The sequence below is a fragment of the Macrotis lagotis genome, chromosome 1 (assembly GCF_037893015.1).
Source record: "Macrotis lagotis isolate mMagLag1 chromosome 1, bilby.v1.9.chrom.fasta, whole genome shotgun sequence".
Classification (NCBI taxonomy): domain Eukaryota; kingdom Metazoa; phylum Chordata; class Mammalia; order Peramelemorphia; family Peramelidae; genus Macrotis; species Macrotis lagotis.
This window is the reverse complement of record NC_133658.1, coordinates 310,095,212-310,115,470: the sequence shown is the minus strand read 5'-3', so window position 1 is coordinate 310,115,470 and position 20,259 is coordinate 310,095,212. Positions and strand designations below refer to the sequence as shown.

General features: G+C 35.9%; 2 protein-coding genes across 5 annotated transcripts in view; one reads left to right on the top strand and one right to left on the bottom strand.

Annotated features, from left to right (window-relative positions):
* Positions 1-8,287, top strand: part of LONP2 (lon peptidase 2, peroxisomal) — a 133,615-nt gene extending 125,328 nt beyond the window's left edge. Inside the window, exons 13-15 of the mRNA XM_074211398.1 lie at positions 1,886-2,093; positions 2,981-3,171; positions 7,848-8,287. Of these exons, the coding sequence (XP_074067499.1) occupies positions 1,886-2,093; positions 2,981-3,171; positions 7,848-8,069 (621 nt within the window). The 3' untranslated portion in view covers positions 8,070-8,287. The remainder of the gene's footprint in view (positions 1-1,885; positions 2,094-2,980; positions 3,172-7,847) is intronic.
* SIAH1 (siah E3 ubiquitin protein ligase 1) overlaps positions 7,394-20,259 on the bottom strand; it is a 64,558-nt gene continuing 51,692 nt past the window's right edge. For 2 of the 4 annotated variants that reach the window (XM_074211402.1, XM_074211401.1), the window contains one exon: positions 7,394-18,870. In XM_074211402.1, the coding sequence (XP_074067503.1) occupies positions 18,020-18,868 (849 nt within the window). In that variant the 5' untranslated portion in view covers positions 18,869-18,870 and the 3' untranslated portion in view covers positions 7,394-18,019. The remainder of the gene's footprint in view (positions 18,871-20,259) is intronic. The other 2 variants (XM_074211400.1, XM_074211399.1) reach the window with 1 other exon arrangement.

Below are 20,259 nucleotides of genomic sequence, written 5' to 3'. Positions count from 1 at the left end.
AATGTAGCATTATATAAAGTGTAAACATTATATGATTCTAAGACTGGAAGAGAAAGGTATGATCAAAAAATAAACTAGCAGGGGCAGCTAGGTGGCACAGGGTACAGTATGAACCCTGGACTTAGGAGTGCCTGAGTTCAAATCCGGCCTCAGACACTTAATAATTACCTAGGTGTGTGGCCTTGGGCAAGCCACTTAACCCCATTGCTGTGCAAAAATAAAAATAAAAAATAAACTAGCTAATGATTAACATGCAAATGAAAACATTCTATGTTGGTCAATATGGAATATCTGAACTAGCTGTGGAACTATTTTGCATATATCTTACTATAAATTAAGAAAACAAGTATAGATTTTTTTAAAAATAGGTGGATTATGTCAATTATCAGAAAATATTACAAAATAATGCTTGGCAGCATGAAATAAGGGTTTCTCTTCCTGCCTCAGTGACCTGGAGAAATACCATAACTTGTCACTGCCCCTGCCACTGGGACCCTTCTGAGGCACTGATCTGTACTAGTTAGCCTTGAGGGCAAGTGTGCTCAGCTAGAGTTCCTTACCCATTGAAATAAGGCTTGTTATTTGTCCTTTTGACATTTTCAGTGAAACAGGAACAGTAAATACTACATTGTTAGGTTCTCCTAAAAGATCACAGTGTCCTAAGTATACAAGTCGAAGTACCTCCTGTTTTTAAAGATGATTCTCTTCAAGTACTGAATAACTTAATCCTTGTTGTGACATAGAATTGTGACAAATGGGTTACATGTCTTACATGTATGTTTCTTTTTCTTCCATAATTCCTACTTAGTTTTCAGTTTGATTACATATTGGGGGAGCAGTACTATTTCTTCATTTGAGTTTCTTTTCCTTGTCTTTCCCACATCTTTTAGCTTATAAATTAATGAACATTCTGTAGAATAGGGCCATTTTCATGTCAGAAAAATGTGTCCTAGGCTCACATTGAAACTTTGTTATAGATTTCATAAGCTAGCTTTATCTGGTTTACTTCCCCTTAAAAGAGGAGGAAGATTGGGATCTATAGAATTTTTAAGTTTAAAAAGGTAGGAAATCAAATCACAGAAATTCTATTTCAGATGAAGAAATCTGTGACACTAATAACTAGCTTTTCTTTGCTGTTAATGCTGAAAATATGAAAGTTATAGCTCCTTGTAGGCCTCAAAGTAAATCAGATTGGAAGCAAGAAACTCTAGATGATATTGAATATAGAAAGATTTTCTGTACCCAAGCTCCCTTCACTCTCACTGATTGAGTGTAGGGTCTAAAATACCCAAGATGAACACTTCTTAAATACTTTTGTTATATAATAGGGTTCATTCCTCTTCATGACACCAGTGAACATGCAATAAATCAGGTAACAGTGGAGGAATATGCAAGATTAATATTGACTCTTGAATAGCTAGAATAGTAAGTTTGTTCCTTTGATAACCAAGGCAGGTGTTAAATGTCTCTGGGCTCACATAATCTTTAAAACCAGAATTATTTATACTTGGTTTCTTAAAGCTTACAAATGACAACAATGAAGTTACCGTTGGTAGTAAGTCTTTTAGATATTAGTAGTTAAAAATTCCTGGGGCGGCTAGGTGGCATAGTGGATAGAGCACTGGCCTTGGAGTCAGGAGTACCTGGGTTCAAATCCAGTCTCAGACACTTAATAATTACCTAGCTGTGTGGCCTTGGGCAAGCCACTTAACCCCATTTGCCTTGCAAAAACCTAAAAAAAAAAAAAATTCTTTAGGGGGAATTAAACACAAAGCTTTATCCATTTGGTGTACTCTTTGGTCAGAAGCTTAGAAATAAGTTGGCACTTGCATATAGTCCTTTAGAAATGGTGTTAATTCTTTGGGGTTTTTTGTTTTGTTTTAAGGTATCTGAGCGTTTGAATCAGCCAGGAGTGGCAATAGGTTTAGTCTGGAGTCCATTAGGTGGGGAGATCATGTTTGTGGAAGCAAGTCGAATGGATGGTGAAGGTCAGTTAACACTGACTGGACAGCTGGGAGATGTAATGAAGGAGTCTGCACACCTTGCTATCAGTTGGCTGCGCAGCAATGCAAAGAAATATCACCTAACCAATGGTATGTGACCTTTAAACAATAGTGGTATATAATGTTGGATCTATAATATTAACTATCCAGATTAGATTTTTTACATTGTCTTTTCCCAGAATTCCTTCACCAAAGTTAAAATAAGTTGAAGATACTTTATTGTGATTATATTAAAAACATCCTTATAATTGAGCTTTAAGACTTCCCTAGTGGTAATAAGATTTTTTTTTTTTTGCAAGGCAGTGGGGTTAAGTGGCTTGCCCAAGGCCACACAGCTAGGTAATTATTAAATGTCTGAAGCCGGATTTGAACTCAGGTCCTCCTGACTCCAGGGCCAGTGCTCTATCCACTGCACCACCTAGCCACCCCATTTTTTTTTTGGCAAAGTAATGGAGTTAAGCCCAGGATCACACAGCTAGGTAATTAAGTGTCTGAGGTCGCATTTGAACTCAGGTCATTCTGATTCCAGGGCCAGTACTCTCTATCTACTGCGCCACCTAGCCGCTGCCCCCCCCCCAATTTCTTCTTAAAGCATTAGCTATACACTATTTCTTGTAATTACACAATGATTATCAAGGAAAGCTTTTGAAAAATATAAAAACCTTTATTAATCAACCAAGTTAACCTATTTTTAGTATAGAAACAAGATTATTAAAAAAATAAAAAGTTTAAGTTATACTCCATTAGGTTTTTTTTTTTGTGAATTGTGACATAACTAAGAGACAGTGTTATTTATAAAAAATAAGTATCAACTTTGTTAAGATTCATTTGAGGCTTTGAAGGGCTTTGGACCCAATATAGTAATATATTAAAATGATATTAAAAGACTAATGGAAAGGGAAAGCCCTAAGTACAAAGACCAAGAAAAATATAGGTTTTGATTTTCTACTGAATTTTTTTTTGTTCTTTAATAATAGCTTCTGGAAGTTTTGATTTGCTTGACAACACAGACATCCATCTGCACTTCCCAGCTGGAGCTGTCACAAAAGATGGACCATCTGCTGGAGTTACTATAGTAACCTGCCTTGCCTCACTTTTTAGTGGGCGGCTGGTGCGTTCAGATGTAGCCATGACTGGAGAAATTACACTGAGAGGTCTTGTTCTTCCGGTAAGTAGCAAGAGGGGAACCCATTTGCATTGATTCAAATTAAGAATTTTCTCAATTTCCCCACAGAACCACCTAGTTGGAGTGGATTTATCATCTTTGCCATAAGAATTTTTTTTGACATAATTCATTCAACGGACATTTATTATGTGTGAAACATTGAGGATATTAAAAAAAATCTCTTCCTTCAAGAGGCTTATTTTCTACAAGGGAGAAACATCTACATAAAATAGGAAATACTAAAGGTGTAAAGGAAAAACAACATAATTTGAAGGGACTAGGAAATCAGCAACTTGGGGAAAGGCTTCATTTAGGAAGGTGATCCCTGAAATACTGTGTGTGAAAAATAATAAGCAGACTAGTTTGACTAGAACAGAGTGGGGATAGCGGAGAAAATGTAAAATCCATCTGAAAAGATAGGTTGAAGATAGATTATGAAGGACTTTGAAAGCCAAATAAAATATTTCATATTTTACTGTGAAACCCTTGAGTTTCCTTAAGCAGGAGAGAAATATGGTTAATTCTTTGTTTTAGGAATGAATATTAATTTGCTAAGTTTTTGGAAGATAGAGAAGGGAGAGATTAGATTCAGGAAAACTAACTGGAAAGCTATTGCAGTAGTTCAGATGAAAGGTAATAAGGTAGTGAACTAGGAAGATGATTTGAGATAATGAAGAGAGCTAAATAGTCAAATATGGCAACTGATTGATGAACATGAATGACTGAAGTGGTGCCCTTACTGAAATTAGCAATGAAGGGAGGGGAATGAGAAATTGTACCATTTGTGTTTAAGAAAGGATTACAGGGGTGGCTAGGTGGCGCAGTGGATAAAGCACAGGCCCTGGAGTCAGGAGTACCTGGGTTCAAATCCAGTCTCAGACACTTCATAATTACCTAGCTGTGTGGCCTTGGGCAAGCCATTTAACCCTGTTTGCCTTGCAAAAATCTTTAAGAGAGAGAGAGAGAGAGAGAGAGGATTACAGAAGACATCCTGTTTATGTCTTACAATGCAATTGGTAATGTAAGACTTAGGAGACTATAAATGAATATATAGGTCTGGGGATCATTTGCATAGAGGTGTAGAGAAAGAAAAGAACAGGACCTAGAACAAAACCTTTGGATGCTATGGTTAAAAAAACTGGACATGTGGAGCAGCTACGTGGCACAACAGATAGAGCACTGGCCTTAGAGTCAGGAGGATCTGAGTTCAAATCTAGCCTCAGATACATAATAATTACCTAGCTGTGTGACCTTGGGCAAGTCACTTAACCCCATTGCCTTGCAAAAAAAAAAACAAGTGAAAATAGTAGTTAATTAAGAATGAAAGCAGGACCCCAAGGAAACTAATAGATTTGTGATGTGATTTCTTCTAACACTATTCAGCAGCATTTCATTTAAGTAGGAATGGAAAAAGCTATGAGAAGAGGAGCTGGAGCTTTGAGAACTGGGTTAGTACACAGTTGAACATGGTCAAGATTGTGAAGGAAGAACTTTGGGTGGTTTTATGAGAAAATGAACAAGAACAATAGCACTGCAGTAATTTTAAATTAAAAGTAGGGGCAGCTAGATGGCACCATGTTAGCACACCAGGCCACCCTGGAGTCAGGAAGACCCAAGTTCAAATCCAGCTTCAGAAATTTATTAGCTCTATCTGTGTGACCTTGGACAAGTCATTTAATCCTGTTTGCCTCAGTTCTTCATCTGGAAAATGAGCTTTTGAGCTTTCAAAGGAAATGGCAAACCACTCCAGTATCTTTGCCAAGAAAATTCCATCTAGGATCACAAAGTGACTCTCAAAGGATAAAAGAATAGATTTCAATTTGAAGCAGAGGTGTAGGGCAGGTGGTTGTAATGGGGAAAAATATTTTTAATCTTGAAAGTAGAATGTAGTAGGATCTATTCCATTAGAGAGCTATCTGTGGAGTCAGATTGCTTGTATTACTACTACTTGTCTGTGGGGACAGTATTTGGCCTCTTTTTGGACTTGGTTTACTGATCTGTAAAATGGGAAGTATTGGACTAGATAGTCTCTGAGGTTCTAGAGTAATCGAGGATAGAATTGCAGAGCTAGGGGCAGCTAAGTGGTGCAATGGAGAGAGCACCAGCCCTGGAGTCAGGAGGACCTGAGTTCAAATCTGGCCTCAGACACTTAATAATTACCTAGCTGTGTGGCCTTGGGCAAGTCACTTAACCCCATTGCCTTACAAAGAATTGTAGAGCTTCTGAATTTGGGTATATACTACAGACTATGTGACGTAGACAATGATGACACCATAAGGGTAATGTCTTGACTTGCACATGAATTGGATTTAAGTCAGACAGAATCAGACAAAATGGTCAGCCTTACTGTGTCCTCTAGAGTCATCATGGAAGCCCAGTGACAAGACAATAATTGGCAACGAATGGCCAAGGATGCAGTGGATAGCCTTGGTCTCTTTCCAAATTAAGTTCTTTCCCAGAACTCACATGTTGGTAATGGATGGAACCTTCACAATGCTGAATGATTTTGGTAGAGGGAGGGTGAGGCAAAATATATTAATTCCTTTTTCTTCCTCTTGGCCCATTGTGTGATGATAGTACACAAAAGAAGGTAAACATGGTAGTGAAATAGATAGCCACAGGTAGATACAGTATTGAGTGTTTAAAGAAAGGAAGGGGTCTCAAATGAAGAAAAAATTGTTATTGATAGAACAAAGATAAAGGGAAGGCAAAAGTGTCTATGTGATCCTGAGGGGAAGGGTAAATCTGAGGAATCAGTGAAAAGAAAGCGGGAAGTCTGGAAGATTTGGGGAGGATCACCAGGCTACCACCAAGTGATTGTGTTTCCAGGATTAGGAGTGGAACAGGTAGGAATGGTGATTAAACACAAGTTTTTCCCCCACATAAACCAAACCATTTGGGCAGACTTGGGATAAATTATTGTTATTTCCTAATTACTTCTTCCCATAAAGGTAAGTTGTTTAGGAGAATGTTTTTCTTTTATTTACTTAAATATTGTTGTTCCATCTTCACGCAAACACCTTTGTTTTTAGCTGAGTTTTAAATCTTTTTGAGTACTCACCTTTCCAAATTAGATCCTCCCATTTGCCTATTAAATATAAGCACATCAGATAAATACATGTTACACAGCTAGAAGCTGTAATTATTAAATATGAAATCTTTTGATTCTTTATTCCAATTATCATTTGACATCATGATATCATCATATAATGACTCTTTACAGCCTCATACGGAGAATTTGAGTGGAATTGGGGGATTCTGATCCTGCTTGGTTTGGTTTACTCTCTAGGGTTAGTTACATCATAGAATTCCAAATACTCAAGCTCAGAAACCCAGCTTTTCATGTATTGTGACAATAAGCAAATTACCTCTCTGAGTCTTCATTTGAAGTTAAATTAAAAGTGATCTAAAACTGGAAATGATATTAAATAACAAATCTTGGGAATATAAAAATAAATTCACTAGTATTCACATAACATCAGAATTGGCTATTAGTCCAACTAGTATCTGAGAAGAATCCCTTCTCCAGTAGCATCACAGATTAGTTGCCATCCAGCTTATTTGTGGATAGCTCTACTTGTGGAGGAGCTTTTCCTTTTACCTTCCATCTAAATTTGTCTAAGAACTAAAAAAACAAATATCCCTTTTTTATAGCTACACCTTCTTCAAATTAGGGGCCTTTAATGTTTCTGGTTATTTTTCAACTTTATAAATCCAAAATAATATTTTTAAAAGTTTTTGAATGTTTTACATTTTAGCTGAACAAACATGAATTCTCTTATTTAATTCAAATTGCCAACATTGACCTTCACTCACATATGATGGCTGTATAATGTCTTTAAATACAAATGGTCTTCTGCCTCATTCAGGGCCATCTCCAGTTCTCTTGATGTTTCTTGATTGGATCCAGAAGCTCTAGGACAGAGTGAGGCTGGTGACTTTGACAGCCTCACTTATGACTTGAATATAAATTCAATTTCACATTACCTTTCTGGTATCATTGATCCTCTTCAGCCATACACATAGTCACTACTTAATAAAATATTTTTTATTTTTTTTAAAAATTTTTATTATATATTTCCATATATGTATATATAAAACTTATTTCATTAAAATCTCGAATCAGTGTCATCCAAAAACACATTTCTGTCTTTGTAAATATACATTATATAGCCATCATATGAATTGACATCTTTTAAAATTTAAGCATCACTTTTTACTAAAATTTATATGAAATTTGCTACAAATACCATAAAATTATATAACTAATCCCTTATTCAGTGTATAATTTTAAAACCACATAATTTTATACAGTGTTTAAATTACAATCTTCACGACTTAAGGTTTTTCTTTTCGGTTTACTTCATTCACCCCCCCTTCCTTTCCTCTGCCCTAGTTTCTCTTGCTGTGACATACAACTTAAGACAATAAAATAAGAATAATTTTCACTTCTGAAACCTATTTTGTGAGATCACTTAAATTATTGTGTGGAGTAATTCCATTTTTATACTGTTTGATTTTTTAATTTTTTCCCAAAATGGTTTCCCCATATACTGTTTCTCCTATATAACTGAATATTCCAAAATAATAACTAATTTCCATGAAGTCAGATATAATTCCATTGATAAGGAAAACTTATTTAACTATTATTATAGCTTTCTGTTTCTCCAATATATTAGGTAGGTGGAATTAAAGATAAAGTCCTAGCTGCACACAGAGCTGGACTGAAACGAATCATCATTCCACAGAGAAATGAAAAAGATCTTGAAGAGATTCCAAGCAATGTGCGCCAGGATTTGACTTTTATCACAGCAACCTGCCTTGATGAAGTTCTGAATGCAGCTTTTGATGGAGGTTTTTCTGTCAAAACTAGGCTTGGTCTCATAAATAGCAAGCTTTAAACAAAACTTCCAAGTTTTTAAAATTTAAAGACAGGAATGAAGTAACAAAATTAAACTTTCTAATCACTTTCTGGGGATATACCACTTTACTTGCTGATTGACTGGTCACTACTATTGTAATTAAATATGATCTGTTCATTAATTAATGAGGTGTGATTGTATTCATTAACCTGAAAGCAAATAACCTATTTAATAAAGTAATATTAATCTCTACCAGACTTTATTGTAATATAGATTTATTAAAATAAAGAATTTTACTTGCAATTTTAATGTTTTTTCAAAAACCATTTAGTGCGGTGGCTAGGTGGCACAGTGGATAGAGCACTGGCCCTGGAGTCACGAGTACCTGAGTTCAAATCTGGCCTCAGACACTTAATAATTACCTAGCTGTGTGGCTTTGGGCAAGCCACTGAACTCCATTTCCTTGTAAAAACCTTTAAAAAAAAACATCTAGTGAATTGAGCATCAGACAGCTATCAAGGGTCCTGCAAAAGACCTCTGATACAACAATCTAGGCCACAGGACCCTGGGAGAGTCATTTAACCACATTTTCAGTGTTCTAGGAAACTTTCTAAGACAAGGTTGTAGAAGTAGTAGAGCTCTCTCAATCAATGAAATCACAAGTTCAAATCCCCTTTTATCCAATTGATGTCCGCTTCTAGGCTTTAGTGAACCTAGTATAAATAAGGGTAAGGATTCAAGCCAAAGTTAATGATTCCCCAAAATAGTTATTTCAAAGTAATGAATAGTAAATTCAAGACCCCACTACTTACAGATCAAATTACAAAGTTCACTTAGGGTTTCTAATTGGTTAACTACTTGTATACTACATTTTAAAAATGTTTCATCTAAGTGTTATTATAATTACAGGAAAAGATTTTGTGAAAGAAATATTCCATATATTTTCAAATGCTTGGTTCATCACCCTGTGCTTTTTTAGGATTTTTAAAAGTAATTTTTTTATTTTATTTTACTTTATTTATTTGGTTAACAACTATCTACTCTCCCTTCCCTAAAGAGGACTGTGAGTAGCGAGGGAGAAAATGGAAGAACCCACTTAGATATACATACTCAAGCAAAATGTTGCCACATTGGTCAAATCCTATAAAATGTCTCATCCTGTACATCTAGTCCATCACCTCTCTCTTATCAGGAGGTTAAAAAGAGCATTCCAGATCACCAGGCCTCTGATCAGTGTTGATAAGTGAACTTTTTTTTTACAAAAAATTTTTTGAATGATCTTACGGCATAATTTCTAATACTAGTCACTTTATTCTTCATTAGTTTGAAATGATGTTCAAGTAATATTTGCCCCACTTCTATCTCTGATATACACTAAAAAAGAAGCACTAGGACTGAGCTATCTTTTTTCCCTTTTCCTCCTTTTAAGATCAGAACATTGAAAAAAATACAATCCATCTTTTTTGACCCTGACCCCTGCTGTCATCAGTTGTCAGAAGTTGCTTGTATCCCCACTCCCCCAATAAAAGGAATGATACCTCATTCTTAAAAAGTTTTTTCCCCAAACACTCACTTGCATACAGGTTTTTGTTTCTCTTTCTCACATGTTGGCATTTCGAAGTTTTTACTCTACTTCAGTTTCAATCATTGTATGGAAGTCCTCTGTTTCATTAAGGGTCTTCTCCCCCCTGTAGAATCATACTCCATTTTGCTGGTAATTTATTCATGGTCTTTGTAAGCTCTTTTGTCTTCTGGTATATCATTCCATCTTCTTGGCTCTTTAAGAAGCCTCACTTCCAGGGAGTAGCTAGGTGGTACAGTGGATAGAGCACTAGCTCCAGAGTCAAGAGGACCCGAGTTCAAATGTAGCCTCAGAGACTTAATAATTACCTAGCCATGTGGCCTTGAGCACTTAACCCCATTGCCTAGCAAAAAAACTTAAAAGCCTCGCTACCTGTTTTATTTTGCAGCATCTTTAACATTGAGTACTTTTAACTCTGGAAGCTTGTAGACTTTTTTTTTCTTTAACCCAGAAAGCTCTGATTTTTTTTTGTTCTTTTAATTTTAGAGTTTCTCATTTATTTTTTATTTTCACCTTGCCTTCTGCTTTTTAAGCAAGAGCTGTTCAAAATGCAGCTCCAGGGGCCTGCAGTGCGATTTTATGCAGCTGCCTATGGATTTACTAAAGTGGCAGATATGGCAGAATTCTCACTAAAATGGCAAATCAAAATATATTGTCTGTTTCAATAAAAACTTGTTAAAGGTTGGACAGCCCTATTTTTGTTTTTTTTAGGTTTTTGCAAGGCAAATGGGGTTAAGTGGCTTGCCCAAGCCACACAGCTAGGTAATTATTAAGTGTCTGAGACCGGATTTGAACCCAGGTACTCCTGACTTCAGGGCCGGTGCTTTATCCACTGTGCCATCTAGCCGCCCCTTGGGCATCCTTGTTTTAAACGAGAAAGCAGATTTTCTTTCACGATTTTTTTTTAAATTCATGAGAATACAGCTCTTGTTGGTTATGGCTTCCAGGGAGAACAATGATTCTTATATTATCTTTCTCTAACCTATTTTCTGGTTGGTTTTGATATAAGGCCTACAATTTCTTCTGTTTGTTTTCACATTGAGTCATTAATTTTCATTTGGTAGATTCTAATTTTTTGGTTTGTTACTTGGGTGTTTCATACTAAATATGCAAAGCCATTAATTCCTTTTTCCAAATCCTTCCTCCACAGCTCACTCTCATTCTTTCTTCTATCACTCTTATTTCACTTATAGCCGTTTTACCTCGCACATTTCTTCTAGGAGTTCCAACTGATGTTGTAGGTAATTATTTTACATAAAGGCTTTGCTGGTTGATAAATTTTGTTTTCATATTCTGGGTTTGTTTTAGGCATCTTTCCATCTCTCCCCCCCCCCCCCATCATTCTTGCAGCAAATTGCTCTGGGACAGTCCATATGCTGGAAGCTCTTTTGGGACAGAATTGCTGTAAGAAATTATGATCCTGGAGTAGCTAGGTGGCACAGTGGATAGAGCACCAGCCCTAGAGTCAGGAGTACCTGGGTTCAAATCCGGGCTCAGACACTTAATAATTACCTAGCTGTGTGGCCTTGGGCAAGCCACTTAACCCCATTGCCTTAGGGGAAAAAAATTATGATCCCCATAGACTAAGGTGATTGAGATATTTTGTCCTACAAGTTTCAAGAGTACAGGCTCTTTAACCCTGGTTGTGAGAATGATGAATTGGTACAGCAAACTACAGAAGCAGGTAACACTGGTGTACATTTATACACTCTTCCCTCTTTATTTTCCCCTTACGAAAAAGCACTCAGCAGCACATAATCACTGTTAAATTTACATTCTACAAACCAATGCCTGAACTTTACCAACTCCATTGCCATCCTATTACATCAGCCTTGTCTCACCCACAATATAAAAAAAAACCACAAAGGAATGTTTACGCAGCCTGTACCATCTACCTTTGTCCTTAGCAAGCACTTATTTAGCACTTACTAAAAACTTTTGTGGCTTGTAAAAATGAAAACATTAAGAGAAAACAATTAGGTTGTCTAACCAAAGATATACTGTCATCCTCTCGTATTGTGTAGAATACATCAAGACCAAAATTCAAAGTTCCTGTGACTTAGGGAAAGAAGTCCAATAGTATATTCCTGGACTCAAGTTAAAGACATTGTGCTTACATGAACATTTCCTAGAAAAGGCAATTATTACAGGAGAGAAATGAGAAAACTATGGCAATGATAAAGGAATTTACTAATGATTTCTGGGGAAGGGGGTGGGAAGGAAGAGAGACAGCAATTATTTGAGAACTGCAAATGAATTCTTGGATGGTTCCTACTCAAGCAATGATGATCACTTAATTTTCAGTCACTAGAGTCCTAGACAGTAATTTGGAACCATACTGCCACTTCTAAGGGTTCCAGTTTCCTCATGTGTAAAATTAAGATTCCATCCAACTTGAATTTTCATTTTAGAACAATTTGTATGAACAATTTGTCAAGCACCACAAAATCAGTTACTCAAGGCCAAGTACACTCTGCTGCTGTTACAAAGAAAAAAATTCTTTGTTAAACACCTCTTCTGTGCCACGTAGTTCATGGGATTCCCACTTTACAGCTGAGAGAACCAAGACAGAAGTTGAGATTCTTAGCCTCAAGCTCACACAGCCAAGACTCAGCCAACCCCAGAGCATCTCCCCATAACTAGGTAGGATTAGGGAGCTTCATCAGCTGGTATCAGCCCATTAGTGAACTCCAAAGATCTTGGCCTTTCAGAACCCTTGAATATCAAAGGATGTCAAAACTAAAGTTTTGACTTGACCCAAGTGGAAGCTAATGGCTAAAAGAATCCTAATAAATATAACCACTTAAAACTTTTAGGTTAGGAACATGGCAAACTCCATGCAAGCATCTTTTAAACACCTTTTGTAATTTATAATCCCAGTCTTTTATAAAATACAGAAGACAGACCTTAGCAGAATTCTGCTAAACTGAAATAACTAAAAATTTATTAGAAAGGGAAAAAAAATGGCCAAAAGTCATAGTTGGGTAGATTTTAATAAAACTACAATGAAATAGGGGCGGCTAGGTGGCACAGTGGATAAAGCACCGGCCCTGGAGTCAGGAGTACCTGGGTTCAAATCCAGTCTCAGACACTTAATAATTAACCTAGCTGTGTGGCTTGGGCAAGCCACTTAAAACTCCATTTGCCTTGCAAAAAGCTTAAAAAAGACTACAATGAAATTATTTAAAAGTTTGACTCAGCATAAGCTTTAGTTATCTAGAAAATGCTTTATTTGGAACATACTGGCAGTGACTTGCCCAAGGTCAACACAACTAGGTAATTTAAGTGTCTGAGGCCACACTTAGAACTCAGGTCCCGCTGACTCCAAGGCTAGTGCTCTATCTACTATGCCACCTGGTTACCTCAGGATTTATATTTTTAAATTACATATTTTGAGCATAAAACTAAAAAGTCAATTGTTATTAGACATGTCTTCCCACAGCCCAAAAGGAGATCACTAATGCCATTGAACCTGATACTAGAAAATGAATCTCAGTATTTTAAGCAATTATGCTCTTCCTAGCATTTATTTTGGGGTTTCAAAAGTTACTTCATTATTCAGGCAATATGCAAACTGTTGGTCCCACTTTACTGACAAGTGTTTTACCAACCTGTAATTGATACCAGAATGTGACAATTTAGTCTTAAGTATTGTTACTTTGTGGTTGTGCTTTTTTTTTAGTCAAATCTGACTGGGCTATTAAGTATCTAGTTATAGTTGAACTCTGCCATTCCTGGCTCCAGGCCAAGCTCTCTAGCCAGAGTCACTTCATCTGTTACTTAAGCTTCCACAATTAAATCTAATTTCTTTCACTGTTTTCTTTAAACTGTTTTCTTTTGTGTCAGGGATCTATCCCACTGGACCTATATGCCTTTCTCAGAATGTTTTTAAATACCTAAGTATTATAAAATAAAATTAAATGAAAATAAAGATGCCATTTTTTCCCCATAGTAATTCACAACTTGAGAATCTTTGCTCCAAATTGGAAACCAAGGGGATGCCCATCTGCTGGGAGAATGACTAAACAATTTATGACATATGAGTGTGAAGGAACACTACTGTTATAAGAAATTTAAACTTGTATTATTAAGTGAAGTGAGCAGAGTCAGAACAATTTATATAATAACTTGGTAAAACTGAAAGTTCATTCTTATGAGGAATTGTGCTACTTACCATCTAACAGATGAACTCAAAAGTACAGAAATAAGGCACACTTTTTTGTCCCCCCCCCCGTATTGGGGTGCTGATACCAATGCTTATGTTCTTTCTAGAAACATCCATGTTTTTAGCCCTAATCTACCAAAAAAACAAAGTAATTTTAATTACCTATTTTGAGTATGTAGCGCTTAATAGAATTACATGTTCTTTTAAAAGAGAGATTATTACTACATCATTACTACTACATTGTTACTACTTTTTGAAATACGGGTGTCAAACACATAGCCCACCATATCAGTGTGACTCAAACCAAATTAAAATGTATTTGGGAAACATTTAATAAAATAATTAGAAAACCAGATACTATCTAGGTTTTAAGTCAATATACTGTAAATAAGGATCCTTATATATAGTCCAGTGCCACCTGTTTCTATTTGAATTTGACTCCACTTACAAGTTGGCCATGAATCCTGAGTTCAAGTCATGTTTGCCAAACTGAAGGCAAGTGACTTTCCATTAGATCATATTCTTGGATGAAATCATAGGAAGCAGATGCACACACAAACGTACACACACATCCAAGTATGTGTATATGCTCACATACAATTTTATAAGTTCATAGCATTAAGCTAGTCACATTCCCAGCAACTCACTTTTTAACTTATCCTCTTTCTTCTCTAAACAAATGAGTTCTCTATAGTCTTAAGAATTGCCATTCTGGGGGTGGCTAGGTGGCATAGTGGATAGAGTACAGACCCTGGAATCAGGAGTACCCCAGTTCAAATCTGACCTCAGACACGTAATAATTACCTACTGTGTGGCCCTGGGCAAGTCACTTAACCCCATCTGCCTTGTAAAAGACTTAAAAAATAATAAGAATTGCCACTCTCTAAATAGACCGACTATAATAAAAATTCATAGCCTGGTATCTACCTATGCAATACATAAAAATTATTAAATCCCTGCCAAACTTATGCTCCTCTCTACTGCTAAGCTATTTCATTAAATTACTTTCATTTTATTCAATTCAAAGGTTATAAGCAACACATCTTAGAGCCAGAATTTCATAACCAAAAATTAAACAAGATTTCATCTTTAACAGAAATGGGATTTTAATGCATTAAAAAACAAAACCTGTAAGTTTTCATTATAATCAAAAAAGGCAAGTTCCTTTCACAGAAAGCAAAAGGTAGTCCCAACACTCTCAAGATATAAAAAAAAAATTTTTAATTTATCTGGTACAAATTTAAGTGTACAGGATAATGAAGCTGCTGCTGTCATTTAGCTGCTTCGTTTCTCATACTGTTGGTCTGCATTCCATTTCTTTTAGCAGCACACAGTCAGTATACTGGATGGAGTCAAGAGGTTCTTCTCTTACCCCTAGAAGCACTTTATCCAAGCAAAGAAATACATGTGAGAAGAAAGCTAGTACTGATAATACCCGCTGTGTCACTTTCTTAGTGATCTACCACAATCTATTTTCTCACTGCTGTCAAGCTAATTTTCAGCAGCACAGGACCCACTAAAAATGAGGGAAGCAACAGAAATAGAAACAATTTACTATAGTCCATTGACTTGCTTAAAACAACTGAACAAAACTGCTATAAATGCAACAAACATAGCAAGTCTGGGTGTTAAGAGTCTGTATGTACATAAACATATATACATATATACTTGTGTGTGTGTGTATATGTATATATATACACACACACACACATAAAACATATATATGAAACATGTTGCAGTCACTAATAGAGATAAACAGCCTAGCTCTCAAGCAAAAGCACTACTGACAAAGATTTCCTAATCATAATTTTAATTTGTTAATAAAGCTTGGTTTAAGTAGCAAGTGCCATTGGGCAAATACCCTTAACTCTCTGGCCTTCTGTAGGCACATCTTTTGAATGGATATAATCCTTTCTCTACCTCATAATATAGGGTCATTAATCCAATGAGATTATGGATATGAAAATGCTTGGTGACTACAGTAAATTATGTGATTAACATTAGGGCAAAATATATTAATATAACCAATAGTGAATAAAGATATATAACAGCATGAAAACATGTAATTCTTCTCCTCTTCTGGTACTAGCAAGATTTAAAAATCAACCCAGGGGAATATTAAGGATACCATTATCAGCATGATAAATTTAAGAACTTCAAGAAGTACATTTTATAAAGTCATTAGGAAATAAGCTAATTAAGTCTAGATTTTAAGATACCACAAATATAATATATAAATTTGGGGGCAATGACAGCTAAGGAGCATAAGAGATGAAGAATCAGCCCTGGAATCATGAAGACTTGGGTTCAAGTCTTAATCTCTGGCTGTGTCTCACTTAAAGTTGGTGATCTTCATTGATAAGCAATTCCTTATGGGGCTCTCTCTACACAAATAAAATCAGAAGCGCAGTGTGTGCGTAATTATGTGCAAGACTACATTGCTCTAAATGGGAATGTAAATGAACTGGTAACAAAACTGCTTTTCTTGTGACATAGGTCCATTACACCAAGTTGAGCCAACAGATTTTAAATATACAGTCAACCTCCTTTATTATCTCAGAGCAAAATAGCAATCACACTTCTAAGCAATCTAGCTATGATCCTTCTTAGCTCTACTAGCACAAAATGAAATTCAAGTAAACCCTCCAAAATTTCATTTTATTCAGTTTCTCCTAAGCAACTTTAGGGGAAAAGAAATTCAAACTTGTTGTCTGGCTGGAAATGACTGCTCTAGTTAGTAGTTTATGTATATACAATACATAAATACTGATGTTCAAAGAATTAGAACACATTGACAAGCCACAATGAACATTCTGAAGGTACCTCAGGATCCTTCAGTGTACTTCTCAGAGTCATTATTTGCATCAATTTGTAACTAACTACAATGCCACATTATTAATGGGATGCTGGGGGGAAGTATTCTCTTTTCCCTTAATCATCCCAGTAGAATTACCAGGAAGAAGTGAATTTAAGCAAAAGTAGGCAGTTGCAGGAAGAATAAGTAAGAAACCTAACAGGTTCCTAAATAACTGAGTTATATAGCCATACAATCAAAAACTATCTTCTTACTGTGTATTGCTAGAGCCCTTCAAAAAGAGGGCTGAAAATAAGAAGGGACAAAAAGGAAGATAACACCTTGGGATACAGTAACACTAGAAACTACACTAAAGCAAAACACACAAGAGATTTTAGTTTGCCAGATATTTTTAATGACAATTATAAAAGACCAAAAACATCTTTTCCCCCCAGACTGCCTTTTTAAAGAAATGATTTACTTTTAGTTACAAATACTGTATGACAATGCCTGTTTCCCCCCAAAACTAAGAACAATTTTTGAACAAAATGTCTGATTTTTTCCCTAAATTCTTTGGAGGGGGGAGTGGAAAGGGTAAAGAGAAAAGTCTGATCTTTAACATTTTTAATCAGAATTTTTCCCTAACTCTCTTAAAAAAACTGATCTGTGGATAGTAAATTTTTTTAAATCTACATTTCCTTTAAGAGATTCTCTTGACCAATTCTTCCAATACGAACAGTAGCTCTTGCTACTGTTCAGATCTTCACAACAGTTGAATTAAAAACAATATTTCTAACAAACTGATTACTGTGGGGGAAAAGAAAAATTCAAACATACATATGTATATACCATAAACAATTATGCATATCAAAAAGATAAGACACCTGTAATTAACTTTTAAAAGGTACAAAAAAGTGAGAAAAACCTGAATTACAGAAAAGAAAGTCAAATTTAATGAAAAACTAGAAGTTAATAAAAATTAGCCAATACACAAAAAATATACACAAACAGCAGCAATACTATGTAGTGACTTACAAAGGGGGAAAAAGCAGCAGTCAAGAGACTGCTCAACATGGCTTGTCAGTCAAATAAAAAAACACAAAAAACAGTATTCTCTTCAACAGTACAATCAATCTACAAATACAAGTTTAGAATTATTTTACAACATTTCTTGCAGGATCAACTTTCTTAATACAAAAGATGCCCATTTTGGGTGTATATATATTTTCAGTGGTTTACTGTTGACTTATTTTTAAATATATTAGTGTTATTACATGCAACTGCTTCCTGCATTTAACAGCCTTTCCTTTTATTTACCTTCATTATGTCTAGCTTCCACCTACCAAAAGAGTTTATAATTTGGCAGTCAAAGATGGTTACCCTATCTTCTGTGAAATTAAATGATGCAAAAAATTTAAACACTGGCCTGAAAATGTTTGATTGCCATTTCAACACATGGAAATAGTCACATTGATGCCTAAATTGCCATTTTCTGCAAAAAGCTGTGCAATGCTGGTGTCAAAAACTAGACAGTCACTATTCATAATAGCTGTTGCAATTCCCTCATGAATAGATCGAGGAGTAGCTTCCCAAGTCAATCGCCGTCTATGACCATTTAGCTCAAGTCGATAAGCAAAATTTTCAGCTTGTTTACGTGTTCCTATCAGCTGTACAATTGCGAAGAACTGCTGGTGGCCATCATATTTTTCCTGTTTCTCTAAGACTAACATGAAGTGAAAGCCAAAACAAGACTGCATCATAACCCAGTCAACAGCACCAGGAAGATTAATGTCTGTAGCAAGAAAAACTATATCTTCTCCCTGTAGTGTTGTAATAGACTTATGCTGATGCATCAAATGTGGCATTACAGCATCCAAAGAACCTTGCCATTTGCACGAAGCACCAGGACAGGGACACGAATAAGGCCTAAACTCACACAGCTCTTCGTGGTCTGCTTTTTCTGTGTGTGGCAAAGTTATCTCACATCCAGAAGAGGCATATTTACAAGGGAATAGTACTGAATTGGCCACTTTCTCCATAGCCAAGTTGCGAATGGACCCCAATGGGCCTCGGCAAGTTGGACAACATGTGAGCTTTGGACGACAGTTGCTACAAACAAGATGACCACTCTGACACTGAAGAATAGGGGGTAACACATAGTCAAAGCAGACGGGACACTCAAACAGACTAGCCAAGTCATTGTTCGATGCTGTTGTGCCAGTCAATGCAGGCACCCTCTGGGATGGTGTACACTTGGAAGTACCAGTAGGGAGGGCTGTAGCAGTCTGGCGGCTCATTTCTGCAAGAGAATGAAGAAAAAAAAAATCACCATACAGAAGAATTAACAATGGGTTCCCCAGTTCCCCCTCCTCTTAAAATGAATAAGCTCCCTGTACATATTAAAAATCCCAAGTTTTTTCACAAAGCTTTTGAAAAGTTTGGGAATAACACGAGAGATGATTATAAAGAAATAAAAGTCAATTCTAAGAAGGCAACTAGGGGCAGCTAGGTAGAACAGTGAATAGAGTCCTGGAGTCAGGAGGACCTGAGTACAAATCCAATCTCAGACACTTAATAATTACCTAGCTCTGTGAACTCCAACAAGTCATTTAATTAACCCCATTGCCTTGCAATAAAGAAAAAAACCTAAGAAGTCAACTATTTTTAATTAAAATTCATTATACACTCCAAAATGACTAAAAAAAAAGTTTTAGAAAAACCACCCAGTTATTTGTGTTAAGATTTTATAATCCTAAATCAACGCCTACCCATTTGCTTCTTTATATTTTGCTGATTCATGTTTTTTGTTTACATATATTCCAGCCTACCCCCAAGAACTGAAGCCTCTTTTGTAAACAAAGAAAAAGTTAAACATTTTAAAAATAACATAGGGGGCAACCAGGTGGAGCAGTGGATAGAGCACCAGCCCTGGAGTCAGGAAGAGCTGAGTTCAAAACTGACCTCAGACACTTAATTGCCTAGTTGTGTGGCCTTGGGCAAGCCACTTAACTCCATTGCCTTGTTAAATAAAAAAATAACTGGTTTTATCTGAATGTGTTCTAGTGTTTCATAATTAAAATTCTTTTAGATTAAGAAATGTAACCATATATTGCTCTGAATTAATGTCGGGTTGTGTGTATATGTGTGTGTTTTAACTGGGTTCTTCAGTATACAGTTCCACTAGATGACAAATACTGTAAAAATCACCTCCAAGGACATTAGAAATAGCTGAACAAGTCTTCCAAAGAGATAAGAGAAAAAGAAACAGACCTATACATAAAAAAATATTTACTATAGCTCTTTCTGTGGAGGCAAAGAATTGCAAATTGAGGAGATGCTGAAACTAATATTGTGCTTTAAGTGTGTTCATAAAACCTGGGAAGACTTATATGAACTCATGCTAAGTGAAGCAGGAAAACAATGTACATGGTAGCAACAGGATATGATGATCAACTGTGAATGATTTAGCTTTTCTGATCAATACAACGATCCAAAACAGTTCCAAAGGACTTACAATGAAAACTGCTATCCACTTCCAGAGAAAACACTAAGTATGAATGTATATGAAGTATAATTTTTTCCATTCTTTTATATTCTTGCTTTATGTTGTTGCCACATGGCTAATGTGGAAATGTTTTGCATGACTTCACATATATGTGATATCACATTTCTGACCCACACACTAGGA